This window comes from Trachypithecus francoisi, unplaced genomic scaffold, assembly GCF_009764315.1.
Source record: "Trachypithecus francoisi isolate TF-2019V2 unplaced genomic scaffold, Tfra_2.0 Lachesis_group0, whole genome shotgun sequence".
NCBI classification, from domain to species: Eukaryota; Metazoa; Chordata; class Mammalia; order Primates; family Cercopithecidae; genus Trachypithecus; species Trachypithecus francoisi.
Window position 1 is genome coordinate 87,415,616 of NW_022681453.1, and position 17,427 is coordinate 87,433,042.

Here is a 17,427-nt window from a genome sequence, read left to right on the forward strand (position 1 = left end):
GCCCGGCTAATTTTGTATTTTTAGTAGAGATGGGGTTTCACCATATTGGTCAGGCTGATCTTGAACTCTTGACCTCAGGTGATCCACCCACCTCGGCCTCCCAAAGTGCTGGGATTACAGCCATGAGCCACCGTGCCTGGACCACACTTTTTTAAAAAGTTAAAACATAAAAGCACTTTTAAGAGACAAGTTAGACTGAAGTTGGTGGAGTACAGTGCTCTCCTAGCTTCTGTGTCCTTTAAACTCCTGCCCTCAATCATCCTCTTATCTTCCACCACCTCCACTCCCCTAGGATTCCCAGGTCCCCTTAGCACTCAAGGGGCTGTGGTCTCACCTTCAAATGAAAAACAACTTCAAAATTTTATTTATTTGCACACTGAGGTGTCAAGAATCCTAAGTACACTAATACTACATTGTAGACATAAACCAGGTAGAATAATGCTTAACACAAGAAAATAAATACATTTAAAGTGGAATTTCTGGCATTAGTGACTAGCTGAGGTTAAAAAGCTGAATTTACCCAGAACCCACAGAGATAATGCTGAGCAGTTTTTTAGAAAGTTGGGGAGGCTTATTTCTGTCATTTCCCTTGGGTGTTTATTTCCCTGTACCTCTCTCAGTGATCACTATTTCCCTGAATAGGGTCCAGAAACAGACTCATTTCTGGCATGTAACACATGAATATGTAAAGACTTACCATATTTATTCTTGTCAAGTACCCTGATTTACCAATCTGCAAACTAAGTTTTCAGATTGATAAATGTGAAACTGGATTCAGTTATTAAACTGGATCAACTTTCAATCTGAAACTTAATAATTGAATACAGGAAGTGTCAGTTAAGTGGCCTTAATTAAAATGATAGTTATTCAGAATGGCAAAATGAATCATACTGGAACACCAAAGGTCAGTTTTACATTCACTAAAGAAAGGTGCTTTTGGTAGAATAATTCTATAAAATGTAATTTGCATAGAAAGGCTTTATCATGAGTTCTATCACAAATAGCATCAAATCAATCATCTCAGTTCTGAAACATGAGATTCACTACATTAAATTCTGTCATTCCAAAATAGAAATTCATATTTTAAGCCACTGAAATTGATATAAACCACTGCTCTTTATTTTATTTTATTTTATTTTATTTGAGACAGAGTCTCGCTCTGTCACCCAGGCTGGAGTGCAGTGGTGCGATCTCGGCTCACTGCAACCTCCGCCCCTCCAGGTTTAAGCAATTCTCTGCCTCAGCCTCCGGAGTAGCTGGGATTACAGGCGCCTGCCACCACACCTGGCTAATTTTTTTGTATTTTTAGTAGAGACAGGGTTTTATCATCTTGGCCAGACTGGTCTTGAACTCCTGACCTCATGATCCACCCGCCTCGGCCTCCCAAAGTGCTGGGATTACAGGCGTGAGCCACCATGCCCGGCCCACTGCTTTAATATTGTAAACCTAAATGTCCAACCATAATGATCAACTTATCTAATAATGAAAACTACAGTAGCAGTACTATTAAGTAGATCTTTATAATTAACTTATGAAGACTATTTAACATAGAAAAATATTTATATGTAAAAAACACAGACCCAAATTACATATTCTCTATAACTATATGGTTAAAAAACCTTCAAGAAAATATACCTAAATGCTAATGTTCATTGCATTCAGATGATAGAATTATGGATTTTATCCATACATTTTTCTTCTAGATTTTATAGTTTTTAAAAATTATGATGTCCCTTATATTTATACTGGGAAATATATATTTAAAACAAACTATTATTTGGCTACCATGCTAATATTCACAACCATATGGCACTAGCCTGAAATAAACTTTTCAGAAGAAACTATTCTATCTAAATATTCTGGGAAATGTTTAAGTGGTATAGGAATCTCTATCAAAATTTCCACACCAGAGTGAAGAAAGACAAATCAGATGTGGGATGAAAGTTGTTCTCACTGATAAGTGAGAGCTAAATGATGAGAACACATGGTCACATAAAGGGGAACAACACAAACTGGAGTCTATTGGAGAGTGGAGGATAGGAGGAGGGAGAAGATCAGGAAAAATTACTAATGGGTACTAGGCTTAACACCTGGGTGATGAAATCATCTGTACAACAAACCCCCATGACATAAGTTTACCTTGAAACAAACTGGCACATGTACCCCTGAACTTAAAAGTTGTTAAAAAAAAAAATTTTTTTAAGAGAGATGAAAGTGACTGAGAATACCTCAAGAAGCTGTGTCACCAAATCTTTAAGAGCTATGTCACCAAATCAAAAAATAACAGAAACTAGACAAGATCATAAGAAAGCATTTGCACAATCAAGTGGCAGCATTCCAAACCACTGGAGAAGCAATGCCCTCTTTCTTTTTAAAATTCTCCTGGGAAAATTACCACTCAGCCTCCTTTACAAATCCTTGAGGAAATGTCTAGAAGTTCTTTCATGAAAATAAAAAACTCTCAGCTGGGCACAGTGGCTCACATCTGTAATCCCAGCACTTTGGGAAGCCGAGGTGGGCAGATGGCTTAAGCTCAGGAGTTTAAGACCAACCTGGACAACATGGCAAAACCTAGTCTCTACAAAAAGATACAAAAATTAGCTGGGCATGGTGGTACATACCTGTAGTCCCAGCTACTCAGGAGGCTGAGGTAGAAGGATCGCTTGACCCCAGGAAGTCAAGGCTGCAGTGAGCCCTATCATGCCACTGCACTCCAACCTGGGCAAAAGAGCAAGACTTCGTCTCAAAAACAAATAAATAAATACAAACCCTTCTTTATGAAAGTCTCACAATTTTAGCTGAAAAGGGATATGGACTTTTTTCAGGTACCTTATTTCAAATCTAAACTTGAGTTCCTCATCTATAAAATGGAGCTAATATCACCTATACTACTGGATCGTGAACAGAATTAAACCAGTTATTGGTAAATCCCCTGAAATAATAAACAAGCCATGTTTATTCCCTCATTCTAGCTTACCTCTTCTCTTAGTGTTTCTTCAAGTGTGGAATACCACCATTGCATCAGAATCACTAAGCAGTTGCCACAAAGGTTGGTTCCATAAATCCCAGAGGCATCATGGTCCCTCTTTTTTTTTTTTTTTTTCTTTTTTTCTAGAGACAGGGTCTTGCCCTGTTGCCCAGACTGGAGTACAGTGGCATAATCAAGGCTCACTGCAACCTCTGCAACCTTCTGCCTCCTGGGCTCAGGTGATCCTCCCACCTCAGCCTCCTAAATAGCTGGGACTACAGGTAAGTGCCATCACACCTGGCTAGTTTTTATATTTTTTGGTAGAGATGGGGTTTCACCGTGGCACCCAGGCTCAAGCCCCTTCCGGGCTCAAGCAACCCGCCCACCTCAGCCGCCCAAGACTGTAATCCCTGCTGGGATTACAGGTGGGAGCCACCACGCCTGGCCTTAATTCTTTTTTTAACAAAATTTGTTAGAGATAAGATCTCTTGTCCATTGCCCAGGTGGGAGTGTAGTGGCGCAATCATAACACACTGCAGCCTTGAACCACTGGGCTCAATCAATCACCCTGCCTCAGCCTCCCTAGTAGCTGGGACTGTCGGCCCATGCCCGGATCATTTTTTATTTTTTGTAGAGACGAGATCTTACTATGTTGCCCAGGCTGGTCTCAAACTCCAGGCCTCAAGCAATCCTCCTGCCTGGCCTCCCAAAGTGCTGGGATTACAGGCTTGAGCTACCACACCCTGCCATGACTCTTACTTTTTCCTTTTTGTCAGATATTACAAGTGATCCTTAGGTACTGTAAAGCGTAAGGACCATTAAAATTAAACTATTTTAATATATTTTATTGCCTCATTAGACTCAGAAACAATTAAAAATCTTCTTTCCCCATAAAATACTTTAAAAACTTGAAGGTGTTCCTCAAGGATAGGAAAGTAAGATCTGGGGCCCTCCTATTTTAAATTAAAAATGCAAATTATTTGACCCATTCTTCTAAAGGTATGTATCGTTCATACTTCAAGCATCTGTCTTCCTCTCTAAGGCCTCCCTAGTTTCTTCATCTGTCTACTTAGGAGCAACTTAAACTAGACTATAATCTATCATAGCTCAAAAAGAAAAGAGTACTTACTAAATGGTCCCAAATTAACTAAACTCATTTAAAATTAATAAGTCAAATAAAATTAATAATTCCATTCTTCTTAGATAGCCAGTAGGAAAAGCAGCTTCTTCCAAGCATGAGAGAATTGGTGTGCCTTTTATGCCCAAATCAAGAAATACCAAAAAAAAAAAAAAAAACTGTCATGAATTTTAATAGCTTATTAATTTCTAATTAGATTTTAACTTCTAATTGTGGTAAGTAGTTCAAAATAACAACAACAACCAAAAAAAAAAAACACCTGAAACTGGTGGGAAAAACTTCCACAGCTTTATAATACAATAGCATTCTTTACACAAAAGTCAATTCTTAAAACCCTCAAATTTCAGAACATAAAAATAAATTTCCATTTACAGATTTCCCCCTTCCAGTTCCAAAAGTAGTTATTCTAGAGTAAGTATTCCACACATAAAATTTAGCTGAATCAAATAAAAAACCATCACCAAATGCAAATATCGATTCCAAAGCACAGATTTTATACATACTGCTTTCATAGTTTCCTTCTGCTCTTTTCTAGATAAAAGCAAGAAATTGTAAATATTCCCACTAAAAAACTCGAATCAAGCACATTGGCCTTTTCAAGTAATTCAGAAAAGGTAGATCATCAAGAGAAACTCCTGAGACACAGCAGTCTTCAGTGCATTCACAAGAGCCTCTGACTGTAAGCTTTCTCTAGTTAACCGCCCGAAGAGGGACTACTTGTGCTATGCATGCAGATGCACTCAATTTCCTTTACCAGATAAGCTACAAACACTCTGCTACCAACCAAACTTGTCCCTTCCATCAGAATATTTTTCATACTCTTTAGCAAAGTAATCAACCCTCCCAGGAGAAGCTAATTCAAATACACTCAGCATCTTTGGTTATAAGAGCAATACAGTGTGTAGATGCTGTTAAGAGTTCTACCATGGCTAAGTCAAGATTGGATAAAATCCTATAGGTAGATATACATGTAACCTGCATTTTCTAAGCTCCTTGTAAGTCATCATATAAAGTTCAGACCTTTTTGAAATTTTATGCTTATTAATGGCAGTCATCTCTCACTGGGGCCACTTTCTGTAACTCAGGTCAATTGAGAAGGTCATTGAATATGATTCCTCCAGTCCCTTCCAAGATAGGCTAGGTCTCCAAGGGGCACACAAAGGACAAGAACATGTCCAGCTGGTTCTTCACAATAACTTCATCTGGATGCAGCTTGTGCGGTAGATAATGGGCCAGGGTCATCTCCCAGGCATCGACGAGATATACTCCAACCCCTGAGAACATCCTCCGAAGGATGGTGTCCAGCTGAAAGTTGTACCAGTCGCTGTTGAAAAGGCTCACCTCAGGTCCCAGCTCCTGGGCATTGGCCGTCCGGATGACCACCACGGTCTTTGGGCTTCGATCGAGGAGCCGAACCACTGCTCGACGGATGTTCCTGAGCCGCCGGATGTACACTTCCAAAGGGAAGGTGCTGAAGTGAGACCATACAGCTATGGCAACCACTGTGTTCTTCCCTCCCACAATGCCATTCAGCTCATTCGCCACATAATGGAGCTCGCTGCTAAAGACGGTTGTGAAGCGGATGGGTGGACCATGGCAGCGGTATTTGAGCAGGATGCTGTGCTTCTGGTCCACTGCAAGGAAGGGACCCACATTCTTGGGACTACCCAAGTTAAACTCCACTAAATCTGAAACAAGGAAAACTCAAGTTCATAAAAACCTTCAAACCAAGCACACATATTTTGATTATACCTTATTAAGTGGCTTCAAATAACAAGTTTTTTTTAAGTACAACAAAAAGGTACAATATAAATGTAAAGGGAATACCTATTTCACTGAACCCTGCCCCCTTTTGTATCAGTGGGCCTTTATTCTAACATGTTTATTATTTAAATTATTATATAAACACAACATTCATTATAAATAACACCATCAGTGATAGACTCTACACTATGCCTGTCTATGCCTGAAAAACAAAATAACTCATTTTTCTCTAATTATTAGGCCAAGAAATGTTGCTATTTGCACTGATCATTGCAATTTTTTTAATCCATGTCTAAAAAGTTTCTGTTAACTTTTATTTTAGGTTTGGGGGTGTATGTAAAGGTTTGTTACATAGGAAAATCTGTCATATATTATTTCATCACCCAGGTTTTAAGCCCAGTACCCAATAGTTATCTTTTCTGCTCCTCTCCTTCCTCCCAACTCCCTGACTCAAGTAGACCCCAGTGTCTGTTGTTTCCTTCTGTGTGTTCATAAGTTCTTATCATTTAGCTCCCACTTATAAGTGAGAACATGCAGTATTTGGTTTTCTGTTCCTGTGTTAGTTTGATAAAGATAATAGTCTCCAGCTCCATCCATGTTCCCACAAAAGACATGATCTTGTTTTTATTGCTGCATAGTATTCCACAGTATATATGTACCACATTTTCTTTATCCAGTCTGTCATTGATGGGCATTTAGGTTGATTCCATGTCTTTGTTACTGCGAACAGTGCTGCAATGAACATTTGCTTGCATGTGTCTTTATGGCAGAATGATTTATATTCCTCTGGGTATATACCTGGTAATGGGATTGCTAGGTCGAATGGTAGTTCTGCTTTTAGCTCTTTAAGGAATCGCCATACTGCTTTCCACAATGGTCGAACTAATTTACACTTCCACCAACAGTGTGAAAGTGTTACTTTTGCTCTGCAACCTCGCCAGGATCTGTTATTTTTTGGCTTTTTAATAATAGCCATTCTGATTGGTGTGAGAACCACAATGAAATTTGGTTTGCATTTCTCTCATGATGAGTGATACTGAGCTTTTCCTTCACACATTTGTTGGCTGTACGTATGTCTTCTTTTGAGAAGTGACTATTGATGATCATTTAATTTATAAAAATCAACTTGGCATTTACATTTTATTCTCCTAACAGATAAATACTATTTCTTTCAAGACAAGGGCTTTAACTTCTGTTTTATGAGCACATATTAGTAACCAAATACTTCTTTTGGGAAATTCTGTCATTTGTAACAACATGGATGAAACTAGAGGACATTATGCTAAGTGAAATAAGCCACACACAGATGTCTTTGATGCAGAACTTCATGCAGTATTTGCCTTATACTGACTTATATGTGGACTTTAAAAAGTTGAAGTAGAGAGTAGAATAGTGGTTACTAGGGGCTGTTAGTGGGGTAGGTGCAATGGGGAAATGTTAATCAAGGTCTCAGAAGGAAAATGTTTTAGAGATCTATTGCACAACATGGTAACCATAATAAATAATAATGTACCATATATTTCAAAACTGCTAAGAGATTTTAAATGGCCGGGCGCGGTGGCTCACGCCTGTAATCCCAGCACTTTGGGAGGCCGAGGCGGGCGGATCACGAGGTCAGGAGATCGAGACCACGGTGAAACCCCGTCTCTACTAAAAATACAAAAGATTAGCCGGGCGCGGTGGCAGGCACCTGTAGTCCCAGCTACCCGGGAGGCTGAGGCAGGAGAATGGCTTGAACCCAGGAGGCGGAGCTTGCAGTGAGCCGAGATCGCGCCACTGCACTCCAGCCTGGTGGACAGAGTGAGACTCCGTCTCAAAAAAAAAAAAAAAAAAAAGAGATTTTAAATGTTCTCACTATAAAAAAGTAAGTATGTGAGGTGATGGATATGTTAGTTTACTTGATATAATAATTCCAGTATATATATAGATCACATTGTACCCCATTATACCTATTTGCTGATTAAAAATGAATGTTTTAAAAAATAAAATTAAAGCAAGTTCAAATAATTCTGAAAAGTGAAAACAAACACCTCTTTATGCAATAAGCAAAAGAAAGAAGCAACCCTGTTTCTTTTGACTTTCAATTTTACCCTGTAGATGAAAAATCATGTTAATGTCCTATTGAAAAACTTCCGGCTGGGCGCGGTGGCTCAAGCCTGTAATCCCAGCACTTTGGGAGGCCGAGACGGGCGGATCACGAGGTCAGGAGATCGAGACCATCCTGGCTAACACGGTGAAACCCCCATCTCTACTAAAAAATACAAAAAACTAGCCGGGCGAGGTGGCGGGTGCCTGTAGTCCCAGCTACTCGGGAGGCTGAGGCAGGAGAATGGCGTAAACCCGGGAGGCGGAGCTTCCAGTGAGCTGAGATCCGGCCACTGCACTCCAGCCCGGGCGACAGAGCGAGACTCCGTCTCAAAAAAAAAAAAAAAGAAAAAGAAAAGAAAAACTTCCATCTCTATCATGAGAATAACACAGATAGCATCACTTTTCTCCCTCTAAGCTGTATTTCAAGGTCCAGTTGCCTGGAGACATTCTGAAGGTCCCAGGAATCAGTGGGACTCCTTGTTATTCCTAAAAAATTCTGTATAATTCATCACTTAGCGTGTGTATCCATGAGGAACGAAGATGTGTCTCATATCGCTAAATATTCCCTTAAGTGCCTTAAGTAAATGTGGACAATCCAATTCAACTGATATTTTCTAAGCACCTACTTAGTGCCCACTGCTATAGGTGCTACAAGCCAGCAATGCTCAGATGGATAAGCTATAGTCCTTGCCCTCAGGAAGTTCACAGTCAATTTTGAAGAAGTAACATCAGAACAGAATTGTCCTACAGGATGGACAAGGTGGCTCATGCTTGTAATCCCAGTACTTTGGGAGGTCAAGGCAGGCAGATCACTTGAGGTCAGGAGTTTGAGACCAGCCTGGCCAACATGGTGAAACCCCGTCTCCACTAAAAATACAAAAATTAGCCAGCCATGGTGGCGGGTGCCTGTAATCTCGGCTACTTGGGAGGCTGAGGCAGGAGAATCACATGAACCTGGGAGGCAGAGGTTTAGTGAGTAGAGATCACACCACTGCACTCCAGCCTGGGCGAGAGTGAGACTCCGTCTCAAAAAAAAAAAAAAAAAAAATATATATATATATATAGAGAGAGAGAGAGAGAGAGAGAGAGGAGAGAGAGAGAGAGAGAGAGAGGAGAGAGAGAGAGAGAGAGATTAGATAGATAGATACATACATACATACATATATATATATATATATATAAAACTGTCATATATTCTTCTTAATGGTTAAAGTAGGTTTCACTTTTTTCTCCTTGCATTTCCAGGCTTCTCTTCTAGATTTTCCTACCTAACTACTACTTAGCATTCAGCCCCATTTTAACTGAACAAAAAGCTCAAGCTACCACTTTCTTTTGATTAAGATCAAGCACTGACATAAGGCTTTATTTTTATCAGGTGAAGATATGTCTGTAAAGTATATGGTGGGAAGTGATCAAAATAGTCAGTGTGATCCTTACTATCAAAGGAAATACCAAGCTCCATCATTAGAATTTAAGAAGCAAGCAACTACAGACACCTAGAAAGGCCCCCACTGGTCAGCATCACACCAAACCTTGTCTAGCATCATGCCATACAAAGTATTTCCCTTCTCCTAATATATAACTTATACTTTATCAAACAAAGCTTAGTTATATCTGTTTCAATTTAAAAAACAAGCAAAACAAAAAGTGGAATTGACTTTACACTGTTGGGGACAATATCTACTTCCTCCTTTCCTTCTAAAAATTAAATTTAAAACTAAGTTGAGGCCAGGTGTGAGCCACCAGCACTTCAGGAGGTGGAGGCGGGCGGACTGCTTGAGTATAAGAATTCGAGACTAGCCTGAGCAACTCAGTGAGACCTCGTCTCTACAAAAAATACAAAAAATAAGTCGAGTGCAGTGGCTTACGCCTATGGTCCCAAACGCTTGGGAGGCTGAGGTGGGAGGATCACTTGAGCCACGGAGGTCGAGGCTGCAGTGAGCCACGATCACACCATTGCACTCCAGTCTAGTGAGAGAGTGAGACCTCAATCAATCAATCAATCAATAAAACTAAGTTGACCTAATAAATAAAAGCTGATAAAAAGAAACACAAACAACTCACAACAAACCATCAGGCTTTACTTTATTAAAAGCCTTGCCCACACATAGCCATTAAAAACAGTTCCCACAAAACCATTCATCAGCTCTCTAAATTGTAAGCAGGGTCTTTATTTCTGCTCCTTCAGGATCCCTCCTTCCTTACCTCATCCACAACCCTTCCAGAAGGAGAAGAATGCCCTTGTGAAGAAGGGGTGGGCCTCCAACCACTGGGGTTTGTTCTGAGTGTGGAGAATAGCCCCAGAGTCAAGCAGAGAAATCAAGAAGTTAAGAATGCTGGAACTTACCCAGACTCCCTCAGTAGGAGCCAACTCCATTTTAGAGTCACACCAATGGTAGGCCCAATGGATGACACAGGGATGGCTTTGCTGCAAGGATGCAATATGGACCACTATAGGTCTGGCTGCTTCCTTCTACTTAAAGCTACTATAAACTTGGAGCTGGATGAGACAGAACTAGGGGAGAAACAACTGGAAATGCCCACCTCTATTTACAACCCAGAATATTAGAAGTGAAAGACACCTGTGAAGTGACATGGTCCAGCTGTCTCATCTCACACATGGAGAAATGAAGCCCTAAAAAGTAAATGACTTGTCCAAAGTCATACAGCTCATCAGTGCCATAAACCTCAATGAGAACCCAGTGCTTCCATGAGTACAACAGAACACAGCTATTGATCAGAAGCTGTCACACATCTCTCCAGGGTATGAGTACCTCTTTAGTCCTACAGAGAAATAAATGTTTCCTCACCTGATAACCTTTCTTCAGGCACCTGACTGAGCCTGCTGATTTCAAAGCCGATGTGGGAAAGGGTTATGAAACAAAAGGCAAAGCACCAACCTGGAACAAATGTTGTAAGGTATTCAAACCATTGCCTGATTGTTGAGTCACCAAACAAATGCACCACTTTTCTTTGTAAGCACTCTGTAATGTTGTCAGGGTCATTAAACTGACGCATCTTAAACTTTCTGGGCCTCCACTGGTCTTTATAGTAATACCCAGAAGGAAAAGTTCCTGAGCCTTGAGATAGTTCTAGATTGTTAGTTTCTGTAAAGAAAAACGAAAAACAAATATTTTAATATTCTCGTCCAACAATAGATGAAAAATGTCCCAAGAAACAATTATGCCCACGTATTTGTTAGCCTGATGGCATGGGGAAACATTTCCTGTTGTCAGATCTCAAATCCCAGACTTCTCTCCTCATTAAAAAAAAGGTTTTCTACAGCCATAAAAAAGAATGAGTTCATGTCCTTTACAGGGACATGGATGAAGCTGGAAGTCATCATTCTCAGCAAACTAACACAGGAACAGAAAACCAAACAACGCATGTTCTCACTCATAAGCAGGAGTTGAACACCAAGAACACATGGACACAAGGAGGGGAACATCACATACTGGGGCCTGTTCGGGGGGTGGGGGGCAAGGGGAGGGAGAGCATTAGGACAAATACAAGGCTTAAAACCTAGATGATGGGTTGACAGGTGCAGCAAACCACATGTATACCTATGTAACAAATCTGCACATTCTGCACATGTATCCCAGAACTTAAAGTAAAATTAAAAAAAAAAAAAGTTTTTCCTTTGTACAAAAATGGGAAGATCTGAAATGGGCATGAGCGTGTTGGTGGACAGAAAGGAAGGAGGGACTTTCAGCATTCCCTCTACTTACATTTTTTTTGAGATGGAGTCTCACTCTTTTTGCCCAGGCTGGAGTGCAGTGGCACAATCTTGGCTCACTGCAACCTCCACCTCCTGGGTTCAAGCGATTCTCCTGCCTCAGCCTCCCAAGTAGCTGGGATTACAGGCATGCCCTACTATGCCTGGCTAACTTTTGCTTTTTTTTTTTTTTTTAAGACAGAGTCTCACTCTGTCGCCAGGCTGGAGTGCAGTGGCGCAATCTCAGCTCACTGCAACCTCCACCTCCCGGGTTCAAGCAATTCTCCTGCCTCACCCTTCCAAGTAGCTAGGACTACAGGCGTGCACCCAGCTAATTTTTGTATTTTTAGTAGGGACAGGGTTTCACCACGTTGGCCAGGATGGTCTTGAATTCTCTTGACCTTGTGATCCACCTGCCTCGGCCTCCCAAAGTGCTGGGATTATAGGCGTGAGCCACCGCGCCCAGCCAATTTTTACACTTTTAGTAGAGACAGGGTTTCACCATGTTGCCCAGGCTGATCTCGAACTCCTGATCTCAAGTTATCTGCCTGCCTCGACCTCCCAAAGTGCTAGGATTACAGGCGTGAGCCACCATGCCCAGCCTGATTACATATGTTTTTATCAAAGCCAAATATAAAGGAAGACAAAACCCAAGAAAATGTGTGTACATAAGCATTTATCCAGCATTCTCCCAGAACAGAACAGTTTCTCACCCACATGCCTGTAAGGCAAGTAACAACTTAGACTAATATTTTATACATATGGAGTGGTATTCATTCACTGTTTTCATCCCATTAAAAGCAAAATTACAATCCATGAATCCTACCTTCAAATTTTAATTTTAATTCCAAAAAAAATCACCTAATATGGAGAACAAACTAATGGCAGACAATCTAACGGATTATTCTCCATAATACAAAAGGTTCAGAAAGTCTTTATACATAATGAACAACGCTAAAAATATATCACCAATGTGTACTCCTGGTTGTAACCTAGCTACACATGATAACACAAGCAAAAGGACACCTTTCAGAGGGGAAGTCAACATCCTTCTGCCCTAACACCTCCTGTAGAAAATGCCACTGTGGAAACGAAAGGGACATTATATGCTTCAAAACAGATTGTAATGGCTAATATTTCTTGCAAGTTTACTCTGCATCAGACACTATTCTGAGCAAACATATTATCTCATATTCTCACAGTAACTCTTTAAAGCAGGTACTATTGCTATTTCTGCCTTTCAGAACAGCTAAACAACTTGACCAGGGTCCCAGAGCTGAGCTAGTAAGGAGCAAAGTCAGCACCTGGCCCAAGCAGGTGAGCCCAAAGCCCACGATCTTAACCACTGTGTGCTAGGTTACTTCTCAAAAACAATGTTTATAGATGTTAGCCTTTCTTTTTTTCTTTTCTTGAAGGTATATATTTATTCATTTCTAACAATTATTCAAACCTACAATCTTTAAGAAACCACCAGTTTACATCATTTTCATACACAACCTTTATCAAAATCCAGTCATTCTATAGTCACCTATTAAGCCACAATTTGGAATCTAAATGCTTACATAACTTAGAAATTTAAGTGAGTCCCCTATTTGTAACTACTTTTAGCTTATTTGACTTGACATTATCTGTGTTACTCCAAATTATTTTGGTTTTTATCCCTCCAAAGAAGATGCTCTGTTTGACAGAGTGCATATCTAATCTTTTTTCTTTGGCATCTGCTAATTCTTTGCGGATTCAGAACCCAAGTAGAAAAGGAAACTGAACGCTGATTTTAAAAAGCTTTATTTGGCCACTTTGGGAGGCCGAGGCGGGTGGATCACAAGGTCAGGAGATTGAGACCATCCTGGCTAACATGGTGAAACCCCGTCCCTACCAAAAATATAAAAAATTAGCCAGGCGTGGTGGCGGGCGCCTGTAGTCCCAGCAGCTCGGGAGGCTGAGGCAGGAGAATGGCGTGAACCTGGGAGGCGGAGCTTGCAGTGAGCCGACACGGCACCACTGCACTCCAGCCTGGGCGACAGAGCAAGACTCCGTCTCAAAAAAAAAAAAAAAGAAAAGAAAAGCTTTATTTGGCAAACGCAATTATCAAAGAAAAATTGGGGGGGGCGGGTAGGGTAAATATTTCCTTGGCTTGTTCAGAAATAATTTCTCAACACGTTATCAAGTGTAGCTTTACCATGTTACTGCACCTTGTGCAAAGCTCCCTCATTATATCAGTACATCGAGTGGCATAGCTAGAGAGCCCCAGAGATGATACCTAGGGCCCACAGAAAACATTTACTAGAATGAGAATTAAAAGTAATTTTGATGTTACAATTTTTTACCACTGTTAATTCAACAGACTCCGTTATTCTGTGTCAAATATGCGTTATAAAGGAAAGTATACGTCACACAGGAAACAATCACCATTTCCATTCAAATGTTAATTATATTTACTACCAGAGCTAAGTCAAGGAAAGCAAATCAATTACTAAATCTGACATTAATTCTTTAAACATGCTGCATGTTACACGAGAAAAATCATATTTTTTAAACGAAATGCACACACCTATATTGCCCCCTAATGGTCAGTTGGGACAAAAACATTTCCTGACAATTTTAATATGATTTTTAAGCAGTCTGTGGCTGTTTAAACGGTGTTTCTTGGAACTCAGAATGCATTTCATGTAAGATAGCTGAGATATGAAAGTCTCCTAAATAGATGATATAACCCCTAATTTACTATTCACATGGAATAAAAATAATGAAAACAAAAAAATAAAAATGAGCTACTATTCAACTTTCTGGTTATACTGAAAATTGCTGGTGAAGGAAAAAGTTTAAACAGAGGTGGTTGTAAAAGCAGATATGAAGATCTGGGCAAAACCAGAAGGGATATTTTTTATTATTTGAAAGTAACGTCCCTGTATCTCTAAAATGTCTTGGCTTCTCTTTAAAGCCCATGGTTTGCCTTTTTCTCAACAGGGTGTCATCCGTGTAATCCATTAGCCACAGTGAGGGCCAAAGATGGAACAAAACAAAGGAGAAAAAGGCAGAGAGATAAATTTCCCTAAATAATCCAAAAAGAGCTGGACAAAAGGAACACAACGTAAATTGAGGTGGAGCGGGGCGGGGAGGGCCGCGGGGTGAGCACGTGCAGCAAACCTGTCCCTTAATTTTATGGTATGGAATTGTCTGCAGAATTGAGAACAGTAAAAGGCAGGGCAACAGGGAGTACACAGTTTATAAGGGGGAAAAAAGACAAGACAGAAGAAATGGGATCAACCAATTCCCTGCACCAGAGATTGCCATGAGCATAGGAAGCTTGGGATAAGGTCAGTAGGGAGAGATAGCCCTCGGCAGGATGAGGAATGGGGACAGTGCGTATTGAACTGGTTAGAAACACTCTGACTAAGCGCTGGGAATATGAGAAGGGCCCAGCTACACAGCAATTGTAATGGCTTGAGTTTGAGTTTACGCCCTGAATTCCTCCTATGAAACCCTGGAAATTTACTTTTCTGTCCTATATATTTTAGTACCCTAAAACCTCTGCATTTTACAAAGGAAAGCTAAAAATGTTATATAGATAGAAATTCTATAAATTCATAGACTGTTGAATGGGACCTCAGAGAGCAGCTATTCCGAATATCTTTTTTTTTTTTTTGAGATGGAGTCTTGCTCTGTCACCCAGGCTGGAGTGCAGTGGCGCAATCTCAGCTCACTGCAAGTTCCGCCTCCCGGGTTCATGCCATTCTCCTGCCTCAGCCTCCTGAGTAGCTGGGACTACAGGCACCCGCCACCATGCCCAGCTAATTTTTTTATATTTTTAGTAGAGACAGGGTTTCACCATGTTAGTCAGGATGGTCTTGATCTCCTGACCTCGTGATCCACCCGCCTCAGCCTCCCAAAATGCTGGGATTACAGGCATGAGCCACCGCACCTGGCCATCCAAATATCTTTTAAAGATGAAGAAAGCAAGTCACAGAGTGACTTGACAAAGTTTCTCAATGAGTATAGAGGCAGGTAGTGGTAGATGTGGTACCATTTACAAAGACAAATACATTTCACTGATATATTGAGGAGGCTTCCTTCCCTCAAATGATTTTTATATGCAGAACATGGGCCCTTTGATTTTCCAGGTTAACTAAATTAAAGACATTCTATATCAAACTCTTTTTTTCAGCAATTGAAAAGTAGTTGTCTTTAAAATAGCTTTGTCCCTTTGACATCTGCATCCAGATAGTTAAATTTTTAAAAAATAAAATAGCTTTGTCCCATTTGTTATAACATTTATCTGCCATTTTTTAGAAATCAATATCAGATGAGGTCTCATCCATAAAATGACTAGTTTCATTTTTACTGCATAACATGAAACACTATCATTCACTTCACGATCTGTATACTAGAAGGCTGATACATTTCACTACTGTAGACCGGGCACGGTGGCTCATACCTGTAATCCCCAACACTTTGGGAGGCCAAGGCAGGTGGATCACTTGAAGTCAAGAGTTCCAGACCAGCCTGGCCAACATGCAAAACGACATCTTTACTAAAAATACAAAAATTAGCCAGGCATGGCAGCATTGTGCCTGTAATTGTAGCTACTTGGGAAGCTGAGGCAGGAGAATTGCTTGAACCCGGGAGGCAGAGGTTTTAATGAGCTGAGATCACACTACTGCACTCCAGCCTGGGTGACAGAGCGAGACACCTTCTCAAAAAAAAAAAAAAAGTAACTACTGCAGGCAAACCAAAGCATCAAGACATCATTGGCCATACCTCCTAAACATGGTTAAGGGGCAGTAGGGAAAATGCTAGATGAAGAGTCACAGGACCAAGTCTAAGTCCGACTCCACATCTCCAACTCTGAGACTTCGGAAATCATTTAAACTTTCATCTTATTCCCTAACTATACCCTCAAAGTCTAGCCTAACAGAGAAGGAATCAAAATGATGACACAATAAGTGAAATCTCTGGACTCTGGTTACATCATCCATAAAATGGGTCAACTACTAGTTATTTTGAAGGGTTACTGTGAAAATTCAATACTGTAATAGTGTGAATAGTAAAGCGCATGCTAGAGTCCTGGAAACATCCTGTATGTTCTAAACGTTCAATAACTTGGTCTAGATGGTAGTTATTTTATTAGTTTTCTATTGCTGTGTAACACATCACCACAAACTTAGTGGCTTAAAAACAAGGGACTTTTACTAACCTGCAGATCTGCAGGTCAGGAGTTTGACACACAGCATAACTGTATTCTCTCCTCAGTCTCACGGGCTGAAATCAGGATGTTATCAGGGCTGTGTTCTCTGGAGAAGAGCCTTCAAAAAGGTCATTCAAGGCCAGGCACGTGGCTCACGCCTGTAATCCCAGCACTTTGGGAGGCCGAGGCGGGCAGATTGCTTGAGCTCAGGAGTTCGAGACCAGCCTGGCCAACATAGTGAAACCCCATCTCTACTCAAAATAGAAAAATTAGCTGGGTGTGGTGACACACACCTGTAATCGCAGGTACTTGGGAGGCTGAGGCACAAGAATCGCTTGAACACAGGAGGCGGAGATGTTCAGTGAGCCAGGATTGCACCACTGCACTCCAGCCTAGGCGACAGAGCGAGACTCTGTCTCAAAAACAAACAAAAAATAAACAAACAAACAAACAAAGTTCATTGAAGTTACTGGCAGAACTCAGTTACTTGTGGTTGTAAGACCCATTTCCTTGATGGTTATCAGCCAGAAGATGCCCTCCAGCTCCTAGAAGCTGCCTATATTCCTAGC

General features: G+C 40.7%; 1 protein-coding gene across 11 annotated transcripts in view; it reads right to left on the reverse strand.

Moving 5' to 3' along the window:
* Positions 1 to 2,186: 2,186 nt before the first annotated feature.
* The window catches only part of NXPE3 (neurexophilin and PC-esterase domain family member 3), a 56,005-nt gene continuing 40,764 nt past the window's right edge, over positions 2,187 to 17,427 (reverse strand). For all 11 annotated transcript variants that reach the window (XM_033211407.1, XM_033211411.1, XM_033211409.1 and 8 more), the window contains 2 exons: positions 10,859 to 11,065; positions 2,187 to 5,794 (listed from right to left, as the gene is read on the reverse strand). In XM_033211407.1, coding sequence (XP_033067298.1) covers positions 5,244 to 5,794; positions 10,859 to 11,065 — 758 coding nt within the window. In that variant the 3' untranslated portion in view covers positions 2,187 to 5,243. The remainder of the gene's footprint in view (positions 5,795 to 10,858; positions 11,066 to 17,427) is intronic.